Source organism: Canis lupus, chromosome 13, assembly GCF_003254725.2.
Source record: "Canis lupus dingo isolate Sandy chromosome 13, ASM325472v2, whole genome shotgun sequence".
Lineage (NCBI taxonomy): Eukaryota > Metazoa > Chordata > Mammalia > Carnivora > Canidae > Canis > Canis lupus.
This window is the reverse complement of record NC_064255.1, coordinates 36,017,251-36,044,125: the sequence shown is the minus strand read 5'-3', so window position 1 is coordinate 36,044,125 and position 26,875 is coordinate 36,017,251. Positions and strand designations below refer to the sequence as shown.

Genomic DNA, 26,875 nt, shown 5'->3' with positions numbered 1-26,875 from the left:
GTAAGGCTGGCTGACCCAGGAGCACCCTGAAACACAGAATCTGTGCTGACCAGAGCAGATGGCTGTGTTGGTAAGGGTGGGTGCTTGTCTCGAGTTCGGTGGGGAGAAGGCTAAGTCGGCAGTGAATAGGAGTTGCAGGGAGGGGTGAAGTAGGTGCTGTGGACTGGAAAGCCGTGGGATTGTGTTAGGAAACAGCGGGGTAGATGCTCGGGGCAGAGCCAGCCAGGGGAACGGTAGGAACGGATGGTCTCCGTGCACCCAAACATGTGAGGGGTCTGCTGCTCGCCTGGGTGGGGTTAGAGCGCAGTCTGTGTCTTTGATGTCGAGAGGAGACTGGGAGAAGCTCTGAGCTGGTTCCTGGTAATTAGCTTTGAATCTGTACTAATTAAGTGGACCTGCCAGTAGCTCTGCATCCATAGGCGGCTCTTCAGACCTGCCTCTGTTGGCACTGCCTGGGCCTTTTGAGATTTGACTTTGGTTGCAAAACAAACACTCCTGAATGTCCCGCCACACAGCAAGGTCTTAGTCTTATTCTGCATTTGGAGAGGACAACCAGAAAATCCATTTTTAAAAGTAATTTACGTTTGTTTGTTGTTGTTCTTTTTTTTATTTTTATTTTTGTTCTTTTAAAGATTTATTTATTTAAGAGAGAGCATGTGCAAGTGGTGGTGGTGGGGGTAGAGAGCGAGGAACAGAGGGAGAGAGAGAAACCCCAGCCAAATCCTGGACTCCTGCTGAGCCCGACGTGGGGCTCCATCATCCCGACCCTGAGACTATGACCTGAACCAAAATCAGGAGTTGGGCATTCAATCGACTGAGCCACCCAGGTGCCCTGTTTCTTTTTAAGTTAAAAATACAATTAGGTCCCACAGAAGCAGAAAGACTGTAACTATAAATCACCCTGAAGTGACTCCTTTTTCTGTGCTTCTGTACCTTTTTAAAAAAAACTTAATTATGATCATAATGTGTACTTGATTTATAATCTGCTTTTTGCACTTGATATTAGGTCTATTTCCATCTCAGCAAAGAGTCACGCAGCGTGATTTGTGTGTGGGTGCACCACACTTTATTAATGGATGCTTCAGGTTTCCTAGTGGTGTGATCAGCATGCCTGTGCCTTTGTAGCCTTATGATGAGTTCCGAAGAGGGAGCTACAGGGTCAAAGGGTATTCACATTGTCAGACTTTGGATACGTAGTGACCACAGCTTCAGTTTTTCAGAAGTCCTTTTAATGGTGCCAGGACTGTCATGAGTAATTGCGTGGGGATAATCCTTAGGTTGAGCACTTGAGCTGGGAGGAGTCCCAGGGAAGCCCTGGTTCCAAATAGTGGACTTCTCCAGACAGCACAACGGGTAGTCACTTAGATACCAGCCTGGGTTTCTTCGTCACAGAAAATTGGGGGACCTCCAGGTTAAGGGGTCATTCATGTCTGTAGAGGTAGTCTGATTTACGTTGTAGAGGAACTGGGGGGAGGCTCCCATCCCCCCTCCCTGCTTCTCTGAGAGCTTGTCTCTGCTCCCAGCCACTTCCCTGAGCAGGGACCCCAGGGGCAGGGGAGGTGGCTGCCGGGCCCTCCCTCCCCCTGCCTGCCCCTCCCTCCCCCTGCCTGCCCCTCCCTCCCCCTGCCTGCCCCTCCCTCCCCCTGCCTGCCCCTCCCCCCCAGCCCCCGCTCTCCCTCCCTCTGCTCCCTGCCTTCCCTGGGCCTCTGAACTGGGGCCTGGGACCATGTTTTCCTTGATGTAAAACCAACTAGGTGCTGCAAAGGGGTTCAAGAGATGGAGGGGTTTATGAAGCGCCTAGACGCTCAAAAGACAATGTTTTTAGTGTCTCAGCAACACATGCGGTCTCGTGAATGGTGCAGATGCGACCCACCCCATCTGTATACCCGCTGACTTGCATCTCTGGCCTCAGGTGTGCGGAGGGGGACAGAGTGCTGGTTTTATAGCTGTTCTTTTACTTCTTAGGGAATAGGGGTACATTTAACCTCAGGCCACATATAAAGCACATGTAAGGGATCCCTGGGTGGCTCAGCGGTTTGGAGCCTGCCTTCAGCCCGGGGCGTGATCCTGGAGACCCCGGATCGAGTCCCACATCGGGCTCCTGCATGGAGCCTGCTTCTCCTCTGTCTGTGTCTCTGCCTCTCTCTCTCTGTGTCTCGTGAATAAATAAAATCTTAAAAAAAAAAAAGGCACATGTAAGTTCTACTCATTAAGAAAAACTTCACCTATTTAAAGAAAACTAGTGTTCATTTTACTGCTTCTCAAATACGCTGGCCTTTTAGGTTCACCTCCCCTGGCCCATAATTTAAGTAATTCCATGCTGTTAGACAGCCGCTTCCCGGTCACTCCCGTGGCCCTGCCTCCTTTTTTGCCCAAGGATGACTGCAGAACCCGGAGACTCTTTGGTTTGGTGTTAATATAAATGCCACCGGAAGGTTTCATCGTGGCTTGGCAGCTGTAGTGGTGGTGCTCCTTCATTGTGCCTCTGTCTCTGAGGTCAGTCCTTGATTACATGTATGTAATGGGAGGAGCTTATATTTTTCATTTTTTTTTCCAAGACCGTTTGGTGCTTACGAGTGTCCCGAGGCAGCCCGCGGCCTGCCTGCCTCTCGTTTTGCCATGGCCTGGAGAAGAGTTCCTTCACGCCTGGCTCAGCCCTTAGCCGAAGACGGCTCAGATTCAGAGAAATACTATGGGTGTTGGCAGTGGTTGCCCGCCTGGCATTTCAGGCGGCTGGAGGCCGGCTTGCCCTGCGCTCGCCAGGGTCCCGGAGCCGCGCGGTGGACGCACGCTCTCGTTGCCATGGCAGCCAGAGCTGCTCGACTCCAGCGGCTCGCTAGGCACACTTAGGAGGAGGGCAGGGGGGAAGGAAACCACTTGCGGCTTTTTAATTGAAAAACAAAACCCATCCTGCTGAGTTGATGATGCAAATCTGGGGAAACGGATCTAAAAGGTCTGAGGTAAAAAGTCACCGGAGAAAGTCGTTGCAGTTTAGCATAAGGCAAATGTCGAGGGGAGTATTATCTGCTGGGGGCAGCATGTCCTCATTTCAGCGTAGTCTCCTAAAGGTACGTGTGCTGGCTTTCCGAGGGTTGGATGCTGGCTGTGTTTTCCTTCACGTTAGGTAACAGCTTGTTTTATTTTTATTTTTTTTAACAGCTTGATAGTGCAAGATACAGAGGGATTCCGTTTAGAGAGGGGCTTGATGTGGATCCTAATGCCTTGACCCCTAAAATTTAGGAAGAATAAGTACTTTGATTTGATCCAACATTGAAAATATGGTCACGCAGACTGTTGGTCGAGTCTGCCCATTTAGCTCTAGTGTATCATCCTGCTGATTCACTCGGGGGGCCTGTGCTGGGGGATGGTGCAGGGTGGCCGCTGCCCCGAGGGAGGAGGTCCTGTTGGGACACACTGCCCTCGGTACTGGGTTCAGGCACACCAGGGCCTTCCCCAGCAGCAACCCCCCCCCCCCCCCCCCCCGCACCGGGCCCGGCACCTGGAAATGGGATCAGGAGGGAGTTAAAGGGGTGCTTGCTGTTTGCTCCCATTTGATTCACTCCAGCATCCTGCTGTGTCTTACCTAAGAGACGTGGGGCCTGGATCCCGAGGCAGGCCAGCAACCTGAGGAACCTGTAGCTGTGCCCTGGTGCCGCGGCCCTACAGAGTGGCTTTTGGAATTGGGTGTGCTCAGCAAAGGAGCTCTGGGACCCCGTGAGTAGATAGTGTTTGTCTGTGGCTCAGCAGCTTTTCCGTCAGTACCTTGTGCTGCATCTGGAAGGTCTGTGCCCTGCCAGGAGGACTCTGCTCCTGCTGTCTTGCCCTGCCAACATGTGCATGGTTACACCAGCATGCAGGGTGACGATGGCCGTGAGCTTGGTGAGTCATGGTGCTGTTTGGACCTTTTGTAGGGAGGGCTGCATTTGGGGCCTCTGATTTAGCGCAGAGCCTGAGATGACTTCGCCTGTCCCCTTGCTGTGTCCCCTCGTCCCGATCCCCGCCTACCCTTGGGGGTCACAAATCTTGTGATGGGCTGGGGAGCCCAGTGCAGGAGGCTGCTTCTAGCCACGGTGGAGCTCGGGTTGGGGCAGTGGGAGCCAGCAGTGGCTTGTCTGCTTCTCACAGGGGGACCGGGGAGCCCCTGTGCTGGGAAGGCTTTTTGGTGCCTATGATGTTCTGCTAAGAACGCGGGCCCAGCTGGGAGGCCTCCACTGGGCTGGGACGAGTCTGCCAGACTGCACGGGCATCAGGCTCAGCCCTGAGAAGCCCCAGCAGGTGGCGGGGTGGTGATCTGGAGGATGCCGCGTGTGAAACGTGGCCGTGCGGTGTTTTATGCTCTGGGAGCCCCTGGACTCGTGCCGTTTCATTAAAGCATAGGAATTCCTGAGAAGTTCCACCTACGTGTGAAATTGTGAGCTGCTGCGATTTCTTTGGAGGGTGTGGTGCCTTTTGTAGAAAAAAATAACACCTTAAGTAGTGTGTACATTTGAAAGTTTACTTGAATTGCAATATGCCAGTTTTAAGGCATTAAAATCCTCTCGACTATTCATTAGCATTGACACACTGGTTTCTGCTTCCTATTCAGAAGGGAGAGGGATTTGCTTTGAGCTCTGCACTTAGCTTGCTCTTTTCTCTAAAAGGGAAGCATTACTAAAAATTGGTTTTCTTCATTTAATGGAGTAATTATGGGTTGGTCTGGTCCTCTCCTTCTAGTGCTCATGAATTCATTTCTTTCCAGCCACCTGAGTGCCTGCACTGGCTAGGTGCTGGGCCACCCAGTGGTGATCTGAGCCATCCTGCCCTCGGGGTGGGTGCCTCCTGCCTGCTGTGTGCTCAGGCTGCCTGCCTCCAGAAGGAAATGCTCCTCCCGGGACCAGGGTGCCACAGTGGGGAGAAGGGTCCCAGACTGATGAGAGCTGAAGGAAAAGCAGAGGGGCCTGGCCAACCCAGAGGACATCGTGCCACCAGGGTCCTGGAAGCAGGGAGCTCTGAGTCCTGCAGGTGGACAGGAAAGTAGATGGGCAGGGGGGAGCTGTCCCCACCTCTGGGAGCTTGCAGTGGGGGTGGGGTTGTGGTGTTGAACAGTCAGATGTCCTGGGCGCCTGCGGAAGGAGCATCCTGGCCCGGGCTTCTACTGGAGGTGTACGGGAAGGGGGGGGGTAGGTGTGTGTTCGAGGTGTATAGGGCCAGGCAATGTGGTCCACACAGGAGTGGTCCGGGAGGAATGCTGGAGGTCCAGGGATCGGGCCCCTCCTGCTTACTCTGGGATGGGAATCCATTGAGAAACACTTTAATTAGACTGACTTGTTAACAGTGTAGCAATATTTTCATCCCCTTAGCTCCCAGGGGGGCCTCTTTCCACATTTCCTTTGCTTGGGTCTGTTAATACTTAGAAGAGTGTGTACACACACATCTCCCCCCTCTCCTCCCCCTTGACCGACATCAAGTCACAACAAGCTGATCAAAAGGAGTCGAATAAAAATTGATGTCAGGTCTGACGTGTGTTGTGTTTGGTCTCAGAAGTGTCCTCAACTGGGTCTTGTGACACAAGACACTCAAAGGCTGGGTTATTGAAAGGTTTTAAGTCCTAGTGAAGCTTTTGATCATTTGTCTCCAGAGTGGCAAGGCGCTGCCCAGACCCTGACACTCCAGTGAAAAGGGGTACAGTTAACGACTGTGCCGCATACCCCAGCCGTGGTGCTCGGGCCCACTGAGAGTGTCGCACTTGGCTGTCCTGTGGGTGTGTGTCGTAGTGCAGAGTCCTGGGTCCCTCTCCAGAGAGCTGGTTCTGTGGACCAGGTGGAGGCCTGCCTCGACATTTGTAAATGAGCCCCCCGGGGTGGCCTGATTCCCACTGATGCGTGTGGTCTTGGCCACTGGGGCAGCCTACCAAACCCACAGGCTGGGGTGTCCTCAACAGTGGGCACTTACTCCCTGAGGTTCTGGAGGCTGGGAAGTCCAGCCCAAGGTGCTGGCAGATTGACCACTTGTCTGTCTTCTGGGCCTGCTTCCTGGTTCATACACGCTTTCTTGCTGTGTCATCAACTCGGAAGGAGCCAGAGAGCCATGGGATGTCTCTCGTGAGGACACTGATCCCATTTATGAGGGTTCCACCCTGATGACCTGATCCCTCTCAGAGGCCCCAGCTCCTGATCCAGTAGCATGGGAGTTTGGTGGGGGGCACAGCAGCCACAGAGGCTGTGTTCTTTGGGGATACCACAACGTCACAAGCCTTATTTATTTATTTTTTTTAAAGATTTTATTTATTTGGGGGTGGGGAGCACGAGCCAAGGGGAGGGGCAGAGGAAGAAGCAGATGCCACGGGAGAGAGGGAGAGCAGGGACCACCCTCCCTACGCGAGGCTGGATCCCAGGTCTTGGATCGTGACCCCATCTGAAGGCAGACACTTAATGGACTGAGCCATGCAGGTACCCTCCCTCCCCATTTTCAATATATCTTAATTTTATTATCCTTGAGCTCACATTTCCTAGACCGTAGAGGCACATTGATTCAGAGGAGACCAGGCTGGGTTTCTGCAGGTGACACCATAATACCTAGAGGAAGGTAATTTCACACATGAGAAAGTAATTCCGCAAGTCCGGAACATTCGGGATGACCACCTCTGGAACCCTTTCTTGTCAGATATTTTTGATTGAGTATTCTGTTTTTTTTTTTGTTTTTTTTTTGTTTTTTTTTAATGGGAAAGACCCTTACTTTTTTTTTAAAATTTTTTATTTATTTATGATAGTCACACACAGAGAGAGAGAGAGAGAGAGAGAGGCAGAGACACAGGCAGAGGGAGAAGCAGGGTCCATGCACCGGGAGCCTGACGTGGGATTCGATCCCAGGTCTCCAGGATCGCGCCCTGGGCCAAAGGCAGGCGCCAAACCGCTGCGCCACCCAGGGATCCCAGATACTTACTTTTTATTCGTAAACTATTTTTCAGTTTACTGCCAAGTGAGCATAGAGGATGGTGTTCTGCATACCCTCATCCTCCTGAACAGCCAGCCTCCCCCATTATCCACCTCCCCCAGCAGAGTGGGGCATGTGTTAGAGCTGGTGAACCTGTGCTGATGTGTCTTCACCACCCCGGGTCCATGGTTTAGGGCTCACCCCTGCTCTTGGACACTCTGTGGGTTTTGACAGGTGTGTAACAACGTGTGTCTCCCATTATGGTACCTTCCAGAGTAGTTTCACTGCCCCCAAATCCCTCTGCCCGCCCCCACTCCACCCCACTTTACTCCCCGGTAACCACCCATCTTTTTACTGTCTCTATAGTGTTGCCTTTTCCAGAATGTCCTGTGGTTGGAATCCTACAGGGAGCAGCCTTTTGGGATTGGCTTCTTTCACTTAATGATATGTGTTTAAGGTTCTTTCTTGTCTTTTCCTGGCTCGAGAGCTCATGTCTTCTTAGCACTAAATAACATTCCGTTGGGCAGACCACAGAGGATTTAAACATCCACCTGCTGAAGGACGCCATGGTTGCTTCCAGGTTTTAGCAAGTAATAATAAAACTAGACATCCACATGCAGGTTCTTGTGTGGAGATAAGGTGTTACCTCCTTAGGGTAAGTACCAGGGAACAGGACTGCTGGACCACCTGGGAAGAGCGTGTTTAGATGGTGAGAAACCGCCACACTGTCTTCCCAAGTGGCTGCGCCATCCTGTGCTCCCGTGAGCCGTGAGCGAGCAGCCCTGTTGCTCCACGTCCTCGCTGGCATCTGGTGGCTGTGCCCTGACTTTGGCCATCCTCACAGGGGTATAGTGGGATGTAGTTGTAGTTTACGGGTGTCTGATGCCACGTGGCGTGGAGCATCTCTCCACGTGATTCCTTGCCGTCGTGCATCTTTACTGAGCGGTCTCTTTGGGTGCCTTGTCTTTTCTTCATTTTCTTACTGTCGCGTGTGCTGTGTGTTCTGGAGAACAGTCCTTTAGCAGATGTGCCTTTTGCAAATATTTTCTCTCAATCTGTGTCATGTCTGTCTCTTGATAGAACATTGATTTTATGTTGGAAGTCCGTGGGATTTCTTAAATGCTTTTCAGGAAATAACCTTACAAACAGATTCGCTGGAATGCTTCTTTCTTACCAGGGATACTTCGAACTTGCTTGATCGATTTTACGTCATTTTAGACTCTTGCTCTAAAAGCTGATGCTGGCCTTCGTTTGGCTTCCCTGGTTTCTGTGTCGTGTGTCGGGTAGCGTTCTGGGCCGTGGTCGTCTGGTGAGAGGGAGGCGTGCTGCTGGTGGTGATGGAGAGCACTGTGCCCCTCGCTATTCGGCACGCTCGTCGGAGGTTAATAATTGATGGCGTTGCAAGAGGAATGTTGGTAGTTGCAGTGGATTTTCTCGAGGGTGTGGATGCCTGGTTTTAGATGGGTGCACAAAACAAACAGCAGTGGCCATGAAGCAGCCACCGTCTCGGATTCGCTGCACGCCCGGTGCCCAGGCGCTGCCAGGGCGCACACGTGTGCCTTTGTGCGTCGGGGGGTGTGGAGGCAGCCGGGACGTGTTTGAGGCGTGTCGCAAGTGCGCATTAACTCCTCTCTGACCGATTTCCAGGAGATGGATAGAACCTCAAAGTTGAACCGAAGCTGGCGGGGCCTGAGATTGCTCCGCAGTTAACTTTTTGATGGCATTCCGTTAACAGCCGGCTTTCCACAGAGCAAATTGTAGGAAGTCACATGTTCTGGCATCGGTTACCCTTAAATTAGAAACAGGACAATAGAGGAAGTTGTTGATTGGAACAATGGTAGTTTCACTGGTCTAAGTGCATCTGCAAATCCTACCCAGGTCCTTGTCCCTGAACGTGGCGACAGTCCCCGCGGAGGGAAGCGCGTTTTCTCTGCTAGGGGAAAACCTGTCCATAACGTGTTTCTGGTCTTCCGATTGGATAATGCTGGAATAAGTCACGGCTTAAGCTTCACGTTTTTCAACAGCTCCAGAGGAGGCTCTTTGCAGCACATCCTTGCCCGTGCTTTGGGGAAGGAGCAAACCAGTCTTTTCTCTTGAAGCTGTTTCAGTGTATTTGTCGGGGTTTAGCGTGGCCTCATAAGTTAGGTCCTTCAGAAGAATGTTCGTAAGATGTTTTATTGAAATGGTTTGGTTATTTTGGTTAATATTCTACCATTTACATAAAATAGCTTCCTCAAAGAAAACAGTCTGCCTGCAATAAGGAGCTTTGTGGACAGTGGAAACCTGGTTTGACATTGTCTGATTGCCTTCCTCGGGGATGACGCAGCCTCGCCCTGGCGCTTGGCTGATGGGAGAGCCGCCCTGTGCACCTGCCCCTGTGCTCCTGCCTTTTCTTCTCAGCTTCTTTCTTTTCCTTTTCTTGAGTCCCCATGGAAAGGGCCCTAGAAATAGAACAAGTGTGGGGAGACCATCTCAGGTTTGGTACCCGGGACAGGTGCAGCCGTATGCCACATGGGTCCTTGTGCCTCGCTCCAGAACAAGTGCTGTGATTGAGTTCAGTTCACACCGGGAGGGACCGTGGGTTCTGTCTCCGAGGAGCCGATGATCAGGTTCCAAGCAATGCACACGTGAACTTTGGAACATAATCCTGTGTTAGCCGAAGCTGGGGATTATACGTAGCTTGGTAATGGTTGGTAGGTTTGTTGTTAACTCGGTGATAGCCTTTTTGTCCATTCGCAGGCACTTAAAGAATTAGATCACCAAATTAAAATGTAAAGATCATTAGCCTTAATTGCAGGGGAAGGGACATTCGGGGACTTGCCAGAGTACTGGAAATGGTCTGTGTCGATATAAATTTGTCAGAATTGATTGAACATGGCACGTTTTCACTGCATGTAAGTTACAGCTGAGCAAATGAACAAACAACGCTCACTAGCCTGCTTGTAGGCTGACTATAAACAGTTGGAATATAAGGGAAGAGAAAATCCCATCTACAGTGGCCACAAATAAGATAAAACCGTTAGGAAGAACTTAACTAGAAATGTGCAAAACCTGTAAAAAGGAGCATGAAATTTCTTGAGAGACATTGAGGTAGTGTGGGACAAAGAGAGAGCCCTCCTTCCCGGATTGGTGTCCTGGCGGTCTATGATGGCAGCTCCCCAAGCTAACCCTAACAATTAATGGAATCACAGTAAGAATACCAACAGGCGCACCTCGGTGGCTCAGTCGGTTGAGCATCTACCTCTGGCTCAGATCATGATCCTGGGGTCCTGGGATCCAGTCAGGCTTCCTGTTCAGCATGGAACCTGCTTCTCTCTCCCCCTGCTTATGTGCACGCTCTCTCTGTCAAATGAGTGAAATTAAAAACAAAACAAAACAGCAAAAAATATCTTTTTTCCTGAGCTAGTCTAGCTCTTAGAGCTCATATGCTTATAAACAAACATCCAAGAATAAACAGGGAGATGCTAGATGCTAGGGAATGAAGCAGTGAGAGGGTATGGCCTCAGCAGAGTCTAGAACCTCCTGCGCACTTTGTTCTTAGAGCAGTGGGTTACTGGGCGTGAGCAGACAGGCACGCTGGCCGGACATAATAGGAAGCTGGGAAACAGACCCAAGTACTGATGGAAATTTGATGTATGACAAAGGGGAGTCTCAGTGCTGGAGTGGACTTACCAATAAATCCTATTGACATGATCCGATGGCCACGGTGAAAAGAGAACAGTGCGTCCTGACGTCACGACAGCACACACGAGAATATGGATCTGAGACGTGAAAGGTACCCACTAGGTTTTTCACTGGGAATGAACGGCCGAGTTGGCCATCCTACAGCCTGTGTGTATAGCCTGACCTATCAGAGTTGGCTGGTACACCTTCCCGGTTCCATGGACCCCTCGACTGTGGCTTTTTTTTTTTTAATGATTGAACTTGAGAGAGAGCACATGTGAGCATGAGCAGAAGGAGCAGAGGGAGAGGAAGAGAGGATCCCCAAAGTATCTTTTATCATTCCCTAAAAGTCTTGTAAACCACCCCCCCCACCCCCGGATTTGCATAGTGTTTGGAAACTGTCTCCACCGAGTGTAAGCTGCTGCTGAGCAGTTGGGTGTTGTCTTCAAGGTGCCTGACTGTAAACCGGGTTAGTCAGATCTTTGGGGAACCCCAGTGTCCTCTAACAGGAGTAGGTTTTGTTAGTTGAGTCTCGTTTCTAAGTTAGCGGTTGGAAAGCGGCTTCCGCTCTGGGAGTTTGTGCTGATTTCTGTGGGCATTCCTGCCGTGGCTTCAGAACGCGAACGTGGGTGAGTCCGTAGAGCTGCGAGATGTCGATGGACTTGTATTTACTAACTGCTACCTAGAGTCAAGCTAACTGAAGATGCTAACGCTATTTGTCATTTTCATCAATATAGATGACAGTGAAGTTGCCTGTGTAAAACCTATTCACTGCGTTTGCACGGCTTGAGGAAGGGAAGCCAGCTGTGTTAATGCCTAGCCTCCTTGAATGACAGGTAAACCCCACGCCACGCTCATGCCATTTCATGCGGGCTTCCCTGCAGCCTGACCCCGGTAGCCGGCCACCCAGCTACCCTGGGTGTCACTCTTCGAGAGAGCTTGGCACGGGTGGGGGGTGGCTTTCCAGCGCACACAGCCCCTGGTACATTCTGGTCAGCACGTTAGCTGGCTGTCATTCATTCATTCATGTATTCATTCACTCTTTCTGCGATCTGCTCCGGGCTCCCACCGTGGGACCGGGGGAGCACAGGTGGTGGCCTCTGCCATGGGAGCTTCTCCCTGCCCGGGCCAGGGTCGTGTTACCTGGTACGGTCACTGCACGGCCGCAGTGCATCTTCCGGGGAGGGCTGGGCTGCAGAGGGGTCTTCAGACTGGACCCACCTGAACTTGGTGCGGGAGGCTGCGGCAGCGAGCTGGGGGTCTCTGGGGCTCCCCAGAGGAAATAGCCGGCACCTTTCTTCTTCCTGCCACAAACCGGAGCCCGGAGGCCACCTCCTCCTGCGCTGGGAGACGGTGGTGTGAGCCCACCTGCATTTTCCTGTCCATTTTGAGCAACGCCTGGTTTTGGTTCCACAAAGAGGCAGTGATGTGGAATTTGCCACATCTGGCCCAGTTGATGGATTCAAAACGTAATCATGTAAAATGTAGTGTTTCAGCATTTCTGGAGAAGACTTTTTCACATTTATTTAATAATAACCTTCGAGCAGAGTGTTTCGACTTCGACACAGTTGATACTTGTGGCCAGATCATTCTCTACCACGGGGCCGTACTTAGCAGTGTCCCTGGACTCCACCCAAGGAAGTGACAACCAGAAATGTGTCCAGATGCTGCCTGGTGTCCTCGGAGGTGCAGAATTGCCCCCGGTGGAGAACCAGTGCCTTAGGAACAGCTCCAGTGTACTTAGTACCAAGCTCGGCTGCCTGATTCCTGGCTGCTGCTGAGATGGCCTTGGCCTGGGCCTGCCGATTTTCAGGCGTGGGTGTCGGGACGGCTGCAGCTGTGGGTCGGGGGCGCTGGGACGGAGCTCGAGGGTTGTGTGTGACCCATAAATGGGTCACCAGGATTCTTAGAAAAAAATGACTGTCATTCCTGCCCCCCAAGCCCCTGGTCATCAGCATGGGCGTTGAAAACCTGTCTGGATACACGTCCTTCACGTAAAAATGACCCATCTTATTTGGTGGAAGAAAGCATTTAAAATCATGAACCCATATTGTGGTTTGACAGGTTGACAAACAGTTTTCTTCTCTTCTATTTTCTTAGGACAGGAATCACTCCGAACGTAGGGATGGAGTGAGAGTGCAGATGTTGGTAATTGTTAATGCTGAGCGATTTTGTTTTTAGATACTGTTTTATTTTGTAGGTTACAAGTAGTTTCATAATATGTTTTCTAAAAAGATTTGAGGTTAGAAATCCTGGTTGTTTTTTGTTTTGTTTTTGTCCTGTGGTTCTGAGAGAGAGCCAGAGCGAGCGAGCTGGGGGAGGGTCAAGGGGAGAATCTCCAGCAGGCTCCACACCCAGTGTGGAGCCCAATTCTAGGCCTGATCCCATGACCCTAAGGTCATGACCTGAGCTGAAATCAAGAGTCAGACTCTTAACTGACCGAACCACCCAGGTGCCCCCAAACCCCACTTTTTAATTGAGATGTTATATGGTAGGGGCCACTTGGAAAGTTGGAGAGCAGTCTTGAGGACAGGGATTGTCAGTGAAGTGTCGCAACATTGGGGAACATGAGAAGCACCTGTGCAGGCAGGATGCAGACTTGCTGTCCTCAGGGATCCTCGTTGCAAGAAGAAGTGGCCCTGAGGGAGCCCTGGAATGGTGACATGGTGAGGGAAGGAAGGACCAGCTTTGCCTGAGGCTGGGGCTCCCTGTGGGGGCGCTCCGTGGGAAGGCTGCCCTTGGTTCCTTGGTTGCCCATCCCTTGGGTGGGGGAGGGAGAAGGAGCTAATTAAGATCATGTTTGGTCCAGTGACTATTAACTAGAAATATTTTTGTTTAAACCAGTTGTTGAAAATCCGGTGAGATAGCAATTCACAGGCCTACGTTAGAATAAGTAAGATGGGAACACCATTTGTGTGATTTTCGGGTCCCCTCATCTAATGCACTTGAGGTTGAGGAGAACCCCAGTGCCTGGAGGCCTGAGTCCAGCCGAGTGCATGGGCAGACTTGCATCCTTAGTCCTATCTTGTGTTTTCCTAAAACCTTCTTACGGGGAAATTTTAGTTAGTTGCAAGGCAGTGGACGCTTTATTGTGATGTGTTCCTCTGGGTAGAGAATGCATCACAGAGCCCAGGACAGTGGGAATGTGGGCTGAGGAGTTCCACCCACCAGGAATGCTGTATGTGGGTCAGGAGGTTGTGAGCCCCTGGACGGGATATTCAGTTTGCGGTGCAGGTACTTTTCCCCTGGAGAGGGGCTGTGATTTTCATTTGATGATCAGAAAGAGTTATAACCTGCCAAGGTCAAAGACCATCCCTGTAGATAGCCCGCACGCTCGTACTTGGCTGCTTTTGGGGGGACTTTGAACATCCTTCCCCCACCCCCTTTAGGGTGGCAAGTCACCCCATTCTTGCTCTACCCATCCTCCCACTACCCATCTCTGCTCCTTTGTCCAGCCTCCCTGCTTCCCCAGCCTCTCCATTCCCACTCCCAGGAGGCTGACAGCTCTGCTCTTTGCTGGTTCTCGCCGGCTCAAGAGCAGAAGCTGAGCTCTCTCCAGCTGTCTGTCCATCATCTCTCTGGCTTCCCACCATGGTGTTGTCTTTACCCCCCTGCCCCAGGGTTAGCTCTCTACAAGAAGCCATCTCCAGGAATTAGTGTCTTTGTCCACAGCTGACCCCGAGTAAGCACCAGAGAGCCGCGGCGGTCTGAGGTCAGGGTCTCCAGGTGGCCGAGGACCCATCCATGGAGCTCCTGGACAGCCTGGGGGGGGGGGGTTGGCCACATGGCGGCCGCCCCCGACTGACTCTGCTGGATTGTTTTCCTCTTTTGCAGATCAACCAGTCACTCGATGGGGAGCAACGGTGGACCTCCTTTTTGTGTCACCTTCCCACCTCTCTGTAGCAAGAAAAGTAACTTCAGCACCTCTTCAATAATAATGATGAAACTGGTATTAACTGAATGGCAATTATGGATTTTTAACTCTAATTCACAGTAAACCAGCAAGCCATATGTTTAAAATCCAACCAAAAATCCTTTTGTTTTGCTGCGTGTCTCACCCGATTGTGAGAAGTTGCGAGATCTCTATTTGTACAAAGAGGGATATAAGCGTTACTTGCCGGAGGAACCCAACTGAAGCAGAAAGAGAAGGCGTTCTAATTTATCCTTAAAGATACACGATAGTAATTATTTATATAGGTAGAGGAAATATATATATATACACACACGTATATATATATATATATATACACACACACACACACATATACACACACACACACACGCACACGCACACATATACATATATGCTTTTGGTGGTAATGAGAATGGCCCCGCAAAACGCCGACTCGGAATCTATGCAAGTTCAGGAGTTGCCTGTCCCCCTGCCGGACCTGCAGAAGCCCGGAAGCGCGGACACCCACGATGAGACCATCAGCGAGGGGTCCATAGACCGGATCCCTGTGCGCCTGTGGGTGATGCACGGGGCCGTGATGTTTGGCAGGGAGTTCTGTTACGCCATGGAGACGGCGTTGGTCACGCCGATCCTCCTGCAGATTGGTAAGTGCCCGGTCCTTAGCACTGAGCATCAGTGTTCGTGGTGTGAACTCCCGAGTGGACGTCAGCACACGGAGCTCGTCACCGGCTGGAAAGTGTCAAGAACCCTGGGAACCAGCAACCTGGTCTTTGCTCCCCTCAACCTACTCTGGCCGTTTTTTTCCCTCTCATTCTGAAGCAGGGCTGGAGAGGCGGGTGGTCCTTGGATGTTGACGAGGTTGCACCTGCTGTGGCAGGATGGTCACGGAGCGCTGGCGTGTATGTAGTCAGCTTTGATATGTGCTAATCCCGGTGTGTGGTACCTCCTGCCCTGTTCCTGCTTCCTGGACATGGTCACCAGCCGTGTCATCCTGCCCTGTTCCTGCCTCCTGGACATGGTCAGCAGCCGTGTCCTCCTGCCCTGTTCCTGCCTCCTGGACATGGTCAGCAGCCGTGTCCTCCTGCCCTGTTTCTGCCTCCTGGACATGGTCACCAGCCATGTCCTCCTGGGCAGGCCAGCGAACCTCCCTGACTCTCCCTCAGCTTCCTTTCCCAGAAAGGGGGGGATGGTCTGCGATTGCAGACCACCCCCTGGCCGGGTACAAGGAGAGTGCTTGGAACAAGGCCTGGCCTAGAAAACCCTGAATAACATGGTTCTATATTACCAGCTTCTCGTTGCTGAGCACTTAAATCTGAGTTTTCGTGTGGACTTCGGTGGCTGAATGACGAGCACGTCCAGAAGTCCTGGAGTGCACAGAGTTACCCTCAGTGGTAGAAGCCCAGTGTGAGAACACACTGACGTGCTAACTTCGGCCCTAAGCATTCTGTCCATGTTTCATTTTCCCTGTTGTTTAAAGAAGTTTGAAAATATAATTTTCCAGCTGCTGGAAAATTACCCCTGGGTAAGGGGCTGAGCGATTTAAAATACTCTGTTTCGTTTGAGGATTCCACAGGTGTGTTGTTTCTGCTTATTTTGGTTGTTTTAGGAATGTTTCCTTCTCCAAACATAATGTTTCCTGTTGCGGTGAACGCTAACTAGGCCCTGTCTGGGGATCGGTTAGTGAAGCCCAGGGGTCCTTCAATTAGGATCAGAACCGCACCGTCACTGTCGTTGGGAGGAGACTTCATTTCCCGTCTCAGCGGTGGCAGGTGTCTGGTGGTGGCAGGTGTCCGGCGGTACTGCTGAAGCTCGGGCTTATTTCCGACGGTGGCAGTTACAGGAGGTCCCGCGCCCCTGCGTCTCCTTAGCACCTTGATTGATGCTCTCTGCACTGAATTACTGTCATGCCACATGTTTTTCTCTCCGCTTTTTCATCTTTAAAAACATCCTTAGAAGGATTCACAAGACCTCAGACAAGGTTAAGAGCATTTCAGGAGAATGGGGACCGTGGAGCGTGAGCCACATAGGTCACTCTTGTTCTTTCACCCTCCGTATTTGTCATCTCTGCAGTTATGCTCTTCACGGCCCGTGGGTGCCCACCGCATGCCAGGGCACTGAGGGGGGACAGGACGTCACGGCTCTGCTCGCACAGCTTGTCCCTGGTCCGGAGGTGGGGCAGCGGCCAGACGAGCGAGAGCTGCTTGGGCACCGTGAGCAGGAGGGAGCAGGGGGGCTGCAGACCCTCCGAGGGAGGCTTGGCTGCTTGGGAGGCCTGTCAGTGCGGGGGGGCTCTGGGCTGACCTGGTGGAGAGCGAGCCGAGGGCACTCGGGGAATCAGGCTTGGGGAGCTCAAGAAACTAGAAGCCTGGCTTTGTGGCCAGACCTCGGGAGTCTGGTGGCAGTTAACTTTACCAGACGTTTATTTATTTTGTCCCTTCAACATATAAGGACTTGGGTTTGGCACCATGGTTGAGGTCATTACAAAAGCAGTCATAACTAAGTGGGGTGGTTACAATTAGAAATGGGGTGCTATTAGCCAGTTTCTAGACCACTTTGTGGTTAGGATGACAAATGTAGAGTTCAGGAGCTCTGGTTACTGAGAAATAAGTTGTTCTAGAAGTACAGATTTGGGAGCTGTTATTCCCAAATTTTCGTCATGGTGGGTTATGTGTGTTTTGGCTTAAAACCCTGGCACTTAAGACTCCTTGGAATGTGTCACTTTATAGGTTGGGAGTCTCAACTTCTATACAACTCCGCACATTTCATTGTTTGGGTGTGAGTGTTTAATATACTACGTGAGACTCGTATCAGTTTCAGGTAATCTGGGATCACAAGCACGTAGCCTGTGTTCTACTATAGAACACGACGGCATGTGCTGTGTGTTCACAGTAGCTTTGGGAAGTCGTGTGTGTGCGTGCTGCATGGGCACCTCCGGAAGTGCTGACTGTGGAGTAGGGGAGGGTGTTGCCCCCCGACTGGGGGGAGCGGAGTGTACTCCTAGAGGAATGGTTCTTCAGGAGAGCCGCGCTCATGTGGCCTGGCGCCGGGTCCAGAAGCCGAAGGCCAGTTTGTTTCCCAGGGTTGGGCTTCACACTCAGGGGTGACATAGTGACTAAAATTTCCTCTGAGTGGAGTCTGACTTTTCTCAGCAGAGTCAGAGGCACGGTGTTGATCGGTGAGTTTTGTGTATCAGTAGTTACTGAAGCCGATACTGAGACCAGACCGTCAGGTTCTTCCTTCAGTCTACCTGATTCGAGTCTGCAGTGACTGCATGTGTTCCTGGCACAGGTGAGGCCGGGTGTGTTCTTGTCACCCCCTAGTGACCCCTCACATGCAGGCCCCCCCAGCCACCACCAGCCTGCCTCGGTCAGTTGTGCCCTTTTTGGAGTCCCATATAAATGGAATCAGGGTGTGCGCTCCGCTGTGTTTCAGTTAGCATAACGCCCTTGTGATTGATTCGTTTCTCTTCCACACGAATCAGTACTTTGTCCCCTGAATGGACACACCGTCCTGTCTATCCCCTCATCAGCTGATGGATTTTGGGTTGTTTCCATTTAGAGGCGATTATAAATAAAGCTGCTCTGAGCATCTGCCTGCAAGTCTTTGGATGGATGTGCATTTCATCTCCCATGCAGGCCTTGGCGTGGGATTGCTGGGTTGAATGGCGGGCGCAGGTTTGCTTCTGTGAGAAGAGACCGGTCCCTCCAGCAGGTGCAGGGGTCCTGTTTTCTACAGCTCCCGGATAGCATTTGAGTTTCCCAAATGAACACTGGTGTTAAATGAGTTTTGATGGGCTTATTGGGGTATTCGTTTCTTTTAGGTGAAGTCCGTGTGTTAAAACGCTTGGCTGTTACTTTAGTTGGGTTCTATCATTGTGTTGCAAGAGTTCTTTATATATTCTTGATGAAAGTCTTTTTTCAGGCAGGTATTATTTGCAGATCTTCTGCCAGAGTCTGTGGTTTCTCTTTGTGTGTGTGTGTGTGTGTGTGTGTGTGTGTGTGTGTGTGTGTGTGTTTTAAGATTTATTTATTTATTTATTTATTTTATTTTATTTTTTTTTTAATTTTGTGACTTTTTATTTTTTTAATTTTTTTTTTTTATTTATTTATGATAGTCACAGAGAGAGAGAGAGAGAGAGGCAGAGACACAGGCAGAGGGAGAAGCAGGCTCCATGCACTGGGAGCCCGATGTGGGATTCGATCCCGGGTCTCCAGGATAGCGCCCTAGGCTGAAGGCAGGCGCCAAACCGCTGCGCCACCTAGGGATCCCAAGATTTATTTATTTATTTGAGACAGCTCCTTGTGTGCATGAGGGAAGGGGCAGAGGGAGAGTGAGAAATCCAAGCAGACTCTCTGCTGAGCCCTGGGAGCCCTTGTTTTGGCTTTTGTGGATCTATCACATTTCCATATAAATTTTGTTTTTATTTTTGTGAGATTTTATATATTCTTGAGAGACAGAGAGGGCAGAGACACGCAGGCAGAGGGAGAAACAGGCTTCATGCAGGGATCCCAAAGTGGGACTCGATCCCAGGACCCTGGGATCACACCCTGGGCCGAAGGCAGACGCTCAACCACTGAGCCACCCAGGCATCCCTAAAAGCATTTTTATATTGCGTTAGTGATCATAGAAAAGTTGGTCACTTACTAGTTGGGTACCTCTTAATGTCTGTAAGGTCTGTAGTGATGTTCTTTTCTGTCTGATAATGGTAATTTGTATTCTCTTTAGTTCTTGGTTACTTTGGTTAAAGATGTATCAATTTTATTTATCTTTTCAGAAAGTTAGCTTTATTTAATTTCTCTGTTGTTTGTCCATTTCTTATTTTAATGGTTTATGCTCTTTTTTTCTTCTGCCTACTTTGTTTTTTAATTTACTTTTTTTGGTTTCTTCAAGTCAAGCTTAGAACATTGGTTTTTGAAGTTCTCCATCCCAATAAAATCATTTCTAAGAAGTCTCTTATTAGAAATGACCTTATTTATGATAAAATTACCATTGCATAGAGGGGTCTGGAGGAGAGTAAATGGCATCCAGAGCCCTGGGTTACCTGCTGTGGTCAGCAGCCTCTTAGATGGTGCCCAGGGACCCCTGCCATCTGGTTTTCTTGGCCCCGTGAAATCTCCTCTTGAGTATTTTCTTTTAACAAATAGACTATGGCAATAATGAGTGGATGTCACCTTTGTGACTAGATTATAAAAGAATGTGGTTTCTCTCTGGTCAGAAGACTTGACTCTCTTGCCCTGTTGGCTTCTATACTTTGATGAATCATGCTGTGTTCTCGGGGAGATTTATGTGGCCGGGAACTGAGGGAGCCTCCAGCCAAGAGCCAGTGAGGCTCACTGTCTACGAACCTACAAGAAATAGAATCCTTGCGTCAATCAAGTGGGTGAGCATGGCTCCAGATCTCCCCTGCCCACCCTCTGAAGCCATGAAACAACTAGAGCTCTGGGAGAGACCCTGAGCCAGACCACCCAGCCAAGCCCCACCCAGGTTCCTGCCCCAACAGAAACTGAGAGACAGTAAATGTTCTAAGCCACTATATGGCACGTGATTTGTTACACGCCAGTAGATAACTAATGCATGTGCTCTGTGGGGTAGAGTTTCTGACTGCACTAGTCCACTACTTTCAGTTAGAGCATTTAGTATTTTTTTTTTTTTTAAGATTTAATTTTTAAGTAATTTCTACATCATTGTGGGGATGGAACTCAGAACCATGAGATCAGGAGTCAGGCGCTTCACCGCCTGATGCAGCTAGGTTCCCCTAGAGCATTTGGTATTTTTCCCACTGCCTAAAATACTTCTCATGTTAGAAGGTATGTAAATGCTCAGCATAAAAGTTTATGTTTTAAGTTGTGTTTGAAGATATCAATGATAGAGATCTTTCATAAGGTTGATTTTTCTCCAACGAAAACCCCCTTGAAATTCAGTAAACTGAAAGCTATGAAAAAAGTAAATTAGTTCAAGGGATCCCTGGGTGGCGCAGCAGTTTGGCGCCTGCCTTTGGCCCGGGGCGCAATCCTGGAGACCCGGGATCGAATCCCATGTCAGGCTCCCGGTGCATGGAGCCTGCTTCTCCCTCTGCCTGTGTCTCTGCCTCTCTCTCTCTCTCTGTGTGTGTGTGACTGTCATAAATAAAAAAATAAAATAAAATAAAATAAATTAGTTCAAGCTCTGCTATCACAGAGATTAGGAAGAAAGTCATTTTTCTTTTTCTTTTTTTCTTTTTTTGTAAGATTTTATTTATTCATGAGAGATAGAGAGAGGCAGAGACCCAGGCAGAGGGAGAAACAGGCTCCCCATGGGGAGCCCAATGCAGGACTGTACCCCGGGACCCCGGAATCCAGGCTTGAGCCAAAGGCAGACGCTCAATTCTGAGCCACCCAGGTGTCCCAGAAAGTCATTTTTCATCCAGGAGTAGGTAGCTAATTGAGAATGTGCTCTCTGAAGCTATTAAAGCAGTGCTGTCCTGTTTTGAGCGTGCCTGTGCTCATCAGTGTGTGATCTCCCGTCCTTAGAACGTGAGCAGTGATGGCCTAACTGAAGACACAGCCTGGCATGTTGCCCAGGAGCGGTGGTGGCCCCCAGGGAAGAAGTCCCTGCTGTTTGCTGTCCTTTGTCTCGTGGCCATCCTGGGGCTCAGTGGCTGTTGACCCGGCCCACAGACCGAGCTGCTATGCACAAGAAGGGCCCTCCACTCCTGGCTGTTGGTGGGCATCCCAAACAGCCGGGTTAGCCTACCTGGTCTAAGGCTGGTTCTCAGGCCCCTCCTCCCAGCTGGCCTCCCTGGAGCTCCTTGAAAGTGCTCTGGGGTTGTGCCGTTCCTCCATAAAATACCAGCCTGCATTACACAAGGGTCTGGGGTACCTTTGGTGCCTCAGCTGTGCAGAGACTGGATGCTCCAGAATTCAGAGGCTACTGCCTGTGCCAGCCCCCAGGAAGGCAAGAAGTGAGGGGCTCAGGGAAGCTAGCTCTAGGCCTCGGCTGTGGGGACATGACCACCTGGTTGCTCTTGTGCTTCATGTGGGCCAACTTTGGTGCTAGTGATGGTTTTAGTTTATGGGGCACAGATTTCCTGACTTTTGTGGTGTTTGGTGGGGGAGTTGGGAGGCAGGGCCAGCCTCCCAACCAAGTGTTGGCTGTTGGAGAAGCCTACACTGCTGTTCTGCATCTCTGTAGCCTTATGTGTATCTCTGGGTACCAGCACCTCTTTCTCTCTGAATACAGCTGATGGGGATGAAGCACAGGGATCCAAGCCTGCATGTCTGAGGCCCTAACCTCGGCCTGCTGTTGTCCTGTCCACACCCCCCATCCTGAGCCCCCTTAGCCTCCAGCTCCACCTGCCGGGTGATGCCATCATGCCGGACCACTCCGGACGTATCATACTCACTTGTGAAGTGGGAGGCAGTGTAGATGTGTCTGGGCCAGGCTTGTAGATCAGCTGCTTATAGAGTTCATATCTGCAGGGGACGCCAGGCTATCCTCAGACTCACTGCGGGCAGCCCGATCACGTCTCCTCCACAACCAGGATGCTCCTAGGAGTGTCGCTCCATTGCTTGTCCCCACAGGTCACCCCACCCCCATCCCTGGCATCGTGATTCCCACTGGGGCAGGTTCTCACTCACAGTTGGACCTGGAGTCCAAGGAGACGCTCACCTTGTGTTTGGTGAAGAGGGGAAGCTGACATGGCTCACACGCCTGCCATGTCCACCAGCTCTTGTCTAAGCCCGAGGCCTGGCCCCCTGTGTGTGTGGTGCACAGGTGAAATCACGGGACTCCCTGGGGAAGAGGCCTTTAAGATTTAGATACTACAGTTAGCACCTGTGTTACCCCAAATGGAGCTTCCTTGTGGCCCTAGGATGCCCTGGGTATGCCCACTTCAGTTGGGAGCTCACTAGGATGGAGAAGGGACTGAAAGTCTCTAGTAGCCCAGTTGGCCTGCTAGGGAGGGAGATGGACATCGTTAAAACGTGGGACGTGTCCAGCAACACTTTTGGGTACATACACTCGGGGCTGAGCCGTTTGGTCGTCCTGGCAGGTGGAGCAGTGGGTTTTGCCACAGTCTTGCCTGGTGTGTGGTCCTAAAGCCATCCATTACCACAGGGGCCTTTCCTTTCTCTTTACTGTGGCTGCTGGGCTGTGTGCCACGCAGAGCCGAGAGGTGGCCTGCGATGGCAGCTTCTGGTGTCATGTCTCCCCTTTGCCCTGGTCTCTAAACTGAGCCTGGCCCTCCATCTCTGGCATCGCAGGTGTTGGAGGACTCTCTCTGGACAGGGAAGGAAGACCTAATGTTTCCCATCCCACAGCCTCTCAGCAGGGAGGACAGATGGGGCAAGGATGGCTGTGCTCAGGGTGGACTGAGTGTGCAAGGCCCCAGGGGAATAACGACCCTGCTAACTGCGGTAAGTTTGCCTGGGGTCCCTAATAGCATGGACACAGCTTGTCTCTTCCGTGATGGCTGTGTCCGCCGTGCAGAAGTCCAGCTTGGTAGATAGGGAGAGAGCCCTGGAGTCCTCTCAGGGAGGTGACACACCGCGATGAGGGGGCGAACTGCCGTGTGGTCTTGGCAGAGATGCTAAGGAACAAGCTGAGCTTTGGCCATCTCCCCGTCTCAGGCACCCTGCCTTAACCTTCTTGGGTCTCTCAGGATTGGCATAATTTTGTGGCATACTAAAGAGTAGTGGCTTTATTTTTTAATTTTTAAAAATATTTATTTATTCATTAGAGAGAAGCAGAGACACAGGCAGAAGGAGAAGCAGGCTCCATGCAAGGGAACCTGACGTGGGACTTGATCCTGGGTCTCCAGGATCAGGCCCTGGGCTCAAGGCAATGCTAAACTGCTGAGCCACCCAGGCTGCCCAAGTAGTGGTTTAAAAAAAAAAAAAAGTACTTTCTGTTAGGTTGAGACAGTTATTTCCTAGTGTTCCAGTAGAATCTATACAGCTTCTGCAAGCCAGCCAGCCAGCTGTGCTTGGCCGATGGGAGGTGCTTCAGGAGACTGTCCAACAAGGACTAGTGTCCTCTCTCGGGAGAGGTTCCCATCGCCTGGTCTGGGACCTAGGCAGCCCACTCTATACACTCTAACTCTGTGGCCATGTTTTAGGGTACGTTAAGCAATGGCAGTGGGGACCCAGATTTAGGTTGAAAGCCCCCTTCTAGGCATGGATCTGTGTCCGCACAGCTCTGGGATGGCAGTGGCCAGGCCGCACAGATTCCAGGGGAAGGCGGTGTCACCAGCCTTCCTGACCATCTTGCGAGCTGAGTGGGTTTGACTTCATGGGTCAGCAGATGGGTGGCCCCAAAGCAGACCAGGTGCCCTGTCACCTGGGACATCTGACACCACACCATGGATCTCCAGCAGGTGACCAACCAGCTAACTTTTATTTTTATGAGAATCTCACGTTCTCTTCCCGGCTCCTGGTATGGTAGAGTGAGGTGCTCTGTTCTTGATGGTTGGTCCCACAATTATGGTTGCAACTCACCCCCCCCCCACTTCTTCTCAGATTATTTATTTGAGCGAGCATATGAGTGGAGAAGGGGCGTGGGGGGCAGGGAGAGAATATCCAAGCAGACTCCCCACTGAGCTGGGACCCCACGCAGGGCCTGATCTCATGACCCCGAGATCATGACCTGAGCTGAAACTAAGAGTCGGGTGCTGACCCGACCGCATCCCCAGGTGCTCCACGCAGCCTTTTCTTATGTGGACGAGCTTTGTAGGCACGCAGTGTGGAAATCCCCTGACCACTAGCAGCCCCCTCGTGGTGCATGGGGAGGTCAGTGGGGCTGGCCCATTGCAGGCCTAGGTTGGAGAAATCAGAGAAATAATAATAACTCTAGTATGTACTTTGTTTTAGTCCTTAACTTCTGTTTGTCGCTCAAGCTGGGCCCTAAGGATTTGGGCCCAGGTATTTGGTTGTCCTCCTGCTTGTGATTCTTAGCCACGTGGGCTGGTTTTCCTCTCACAGTAAACCGGGGTCTTGGGTAGTCTTACATTGGGTTGCACGCTGTCTCCCGTGACCCTCACTCAGCCAAGTGCACATGTGACAACAGTGAGACTTGGCAGGACTGGTGTTTCCATGCTTTGGGGATGACGGAGCCCATCTGTCTTCACGTCACTCTGGCAAGGATGGGGTCTCATGTCCCCTTTCTTCTCTGACTCTGGAGCCGCACATTGCTGTCAATTTGGGCTCTTGTGCTGCAGGATCTGTCGGTGTTGCGTTGTGAAACTTGTTCTTTAAGAGGCGAAAGAAAAATTGGGGGGAAGTGCCAGTTTAAATCCAGTCTAAGCCTTGTGTGTGTGTGTATGTGTGTGTGGCACTCGAATGAAGCATGTGCTCCCTGATGCCCAGTAAGCGTAAGGAGCGCCACAGCACCCCTGGCCATCCTCCCCACAGGAAGCTCTGCCACAGGAAAGCTGTCGTCCCTGCTTTACCTGGCCAGGTAGGGACCTGTTGTCAGGTGCCTTGATCCCAAGTGACCACCTGTTTTTTTGAAAGGAGCCTTTAGACTAGAAGCGAGTGTCATTCCTTTGGTAAGAATGCTGCCGAATTTGCCAGGCCCAGGAGGTGGGGGTGGTGGTGGGGCCAGCCCCCTCCTTCTTCCCGCGGCTCTGGCTGGCAGCGGAGGGGCAGGACTTTGGCACGGAAGGGACACCAGTTCTCCATGGAAGATGCCAGCCAGCAGCCCCTGAGCAGTGTCCTTGGAGCAGGCCCAGCTTAGCCCAGAGCACACGCCCACCGTCTGAACCCTCCTCACTCACAGGGGACACTGGCTTTAAATTTAAGATAGAGTTTTCTTCATTGGTAGCATTTCCACCAAGGTCAGAATTCAAAAGTTCTGATCATTCAAACGGTGAGATTTCTATCCCTCTCCTGCCCACAATTTACAGATTCATCCCTAGAGGCAGCCAGTTTCTTGGATCTCCTTCTAGAGACTTCTACAGGGGGGAAGACCCCAAGACAAGTGCCTCTGTGACTTGTCACTGTCCCCATCAGCAGCTCCTGCCAAGCGTCCCAAGCAGATAAGGATCCTGATTTCAGGTCAAAGCAAAAAGCCTGTTTGTCCTGGCGTCTCTGGTGCCTGCGGGCTGGTCCCAACTGCGCGCTTGTAGCCTGTCCCCTGTGGCCTGGGCCCTGTGGCTTCAGAGTCCTGCCATCCCTTCCTCACCTGTCTGAGGGGCCGCGTTTCTTAAGCACCAGATCCCCATCCCACTTACTGAACAGGTCAGCTTTTGGAGGAGACTTTGAAAACTGCATTCTTAGGCCCCAGGCTCGAAGATTCAAGTCAAGGAGATGTAGGTGGCAACTCCATGTCCAGGTTCCAGGTTTTTTTTTTTTTTTTGGTAGTAGTGCCAAGGCTGCTTCAGCCCTTTCCAAAGAAGATGCTTCCTGGGAGCACCCACCTCAGTGGTCTGAGGGCAGAGGAGGGGCCGCCCAACCCTGGAGGTGAGCTGCCCGTCAGGGCAGTGTGCGTGGGTCTGTGCGCCTGGTGGATCTGGCGATGGTGAGGATCAAGCAGAAGTAATATGGTCACTCTTGAAGGGCTGGGCAAACACCTGCCCCCGAGCCCTGGAGCAGCCCTTCCTACAAAGCAGGCACCTCTCCTGGGCCTATTCCCCATCCAGCACCCTTTGCTTGGGAAAAGTCTGCGTTCCCCTGCCCCTCCTTGGTCCCACGTGTATCCTCCAGGGAGAAAGAGAAGGAAAGCCATATTAAAGAAAAGAGGCTGTTTTGTCGAGGTCTCCCAGTTTAATGGATTAGAACTGGGTTATCTTTTTTTTTTTTTTTTTTTAAGATTTTATTTATTCATGAAAAAGAAAGTGGCAGAGACACAGGCAGGGAGCCGGAAGTGGGACTTGATCCCGGGACTCCAGAATCACGACCTGAGCCAAAGGCAGATGCTCAGCCACTGAGCCACCCAGGCGTTCCAGAACTGGGTTATCTTTACAAGCTCCTAATTCATGGGGAAGATTAGATTTCAGCTTGTCTGACTGCTTCATCCAGGATGCGGGGCCAAGCTTGTGTGCATTCCATGCAGGTCTATTAAGAAAACCCCAGACTTTTCCTCATCCATCGCAGCTCAGCGTGAACCAGGATTTCTGGGCTGATGCGTTGTTACTGGAAGCTCCCTGTTCCTTCTGCGGGAAGAGCCTACCCTTGGGCAGCCTGCCTTAGAGAACAAAGGGCCTGAAGTGCTCGTCACCCGGCTGTGCTGCCTGGATTGTTGGTGGAGGGCTGACATTTGCAGGCGGCTCTGGCAGGGGCAGCAGTGGGACTGCACCCCACGGGCGGCCTGGCGGTGAATTGTGTGGGCTCAGGGCCCTCGGGAAGGCGGACTCCCTGGCCGGGCCCTTGCCCTGCAGCCACTACCTGCTTCTGCAGCTGACTCTCCATTAGT

At 51.4% G+C, this 26,875-nt stretch overlaps 1 protein-coding gene across 11 annotated transcripts in view; it reads left to right on the top strand.

The window, feature by feature from the left end:
• SLC45A4 (solute carrier family 45 member 4) overlaps positions 1–26,875 on the top strand; it is an 82,763-nt gene that overhangs the window by 27,798 nt on the left and 28,090 nt on the right. For 6 of the 11 annotated variants that reach the window (XM_049093143.1, XM_025450086.3, XM_049093144.1 and 3 more), the window contains exon 2: positions 14,410–15,132. The exons of 1 other annotated variant lie outside the window; for it this stretch is intronic. In XM_049093143.1, coding sequence (XP_048949100.1) covers positions 14,880–15,132 — 253 coding nt within the window. In that variant the 5' untranslated portion in view covers positions 14,410–14,879. Of the gene's footprint in view, positions 1–11,312; positions 11,412–14,409; positions 15,133–26,875 lie in introns of all 11 variants that reach the window. 4 more of the 11 variants (XR_007401768.1, XM_025450083.3, XM_049093142.1 and 1 more) reach the window with 1 other exon arrangement.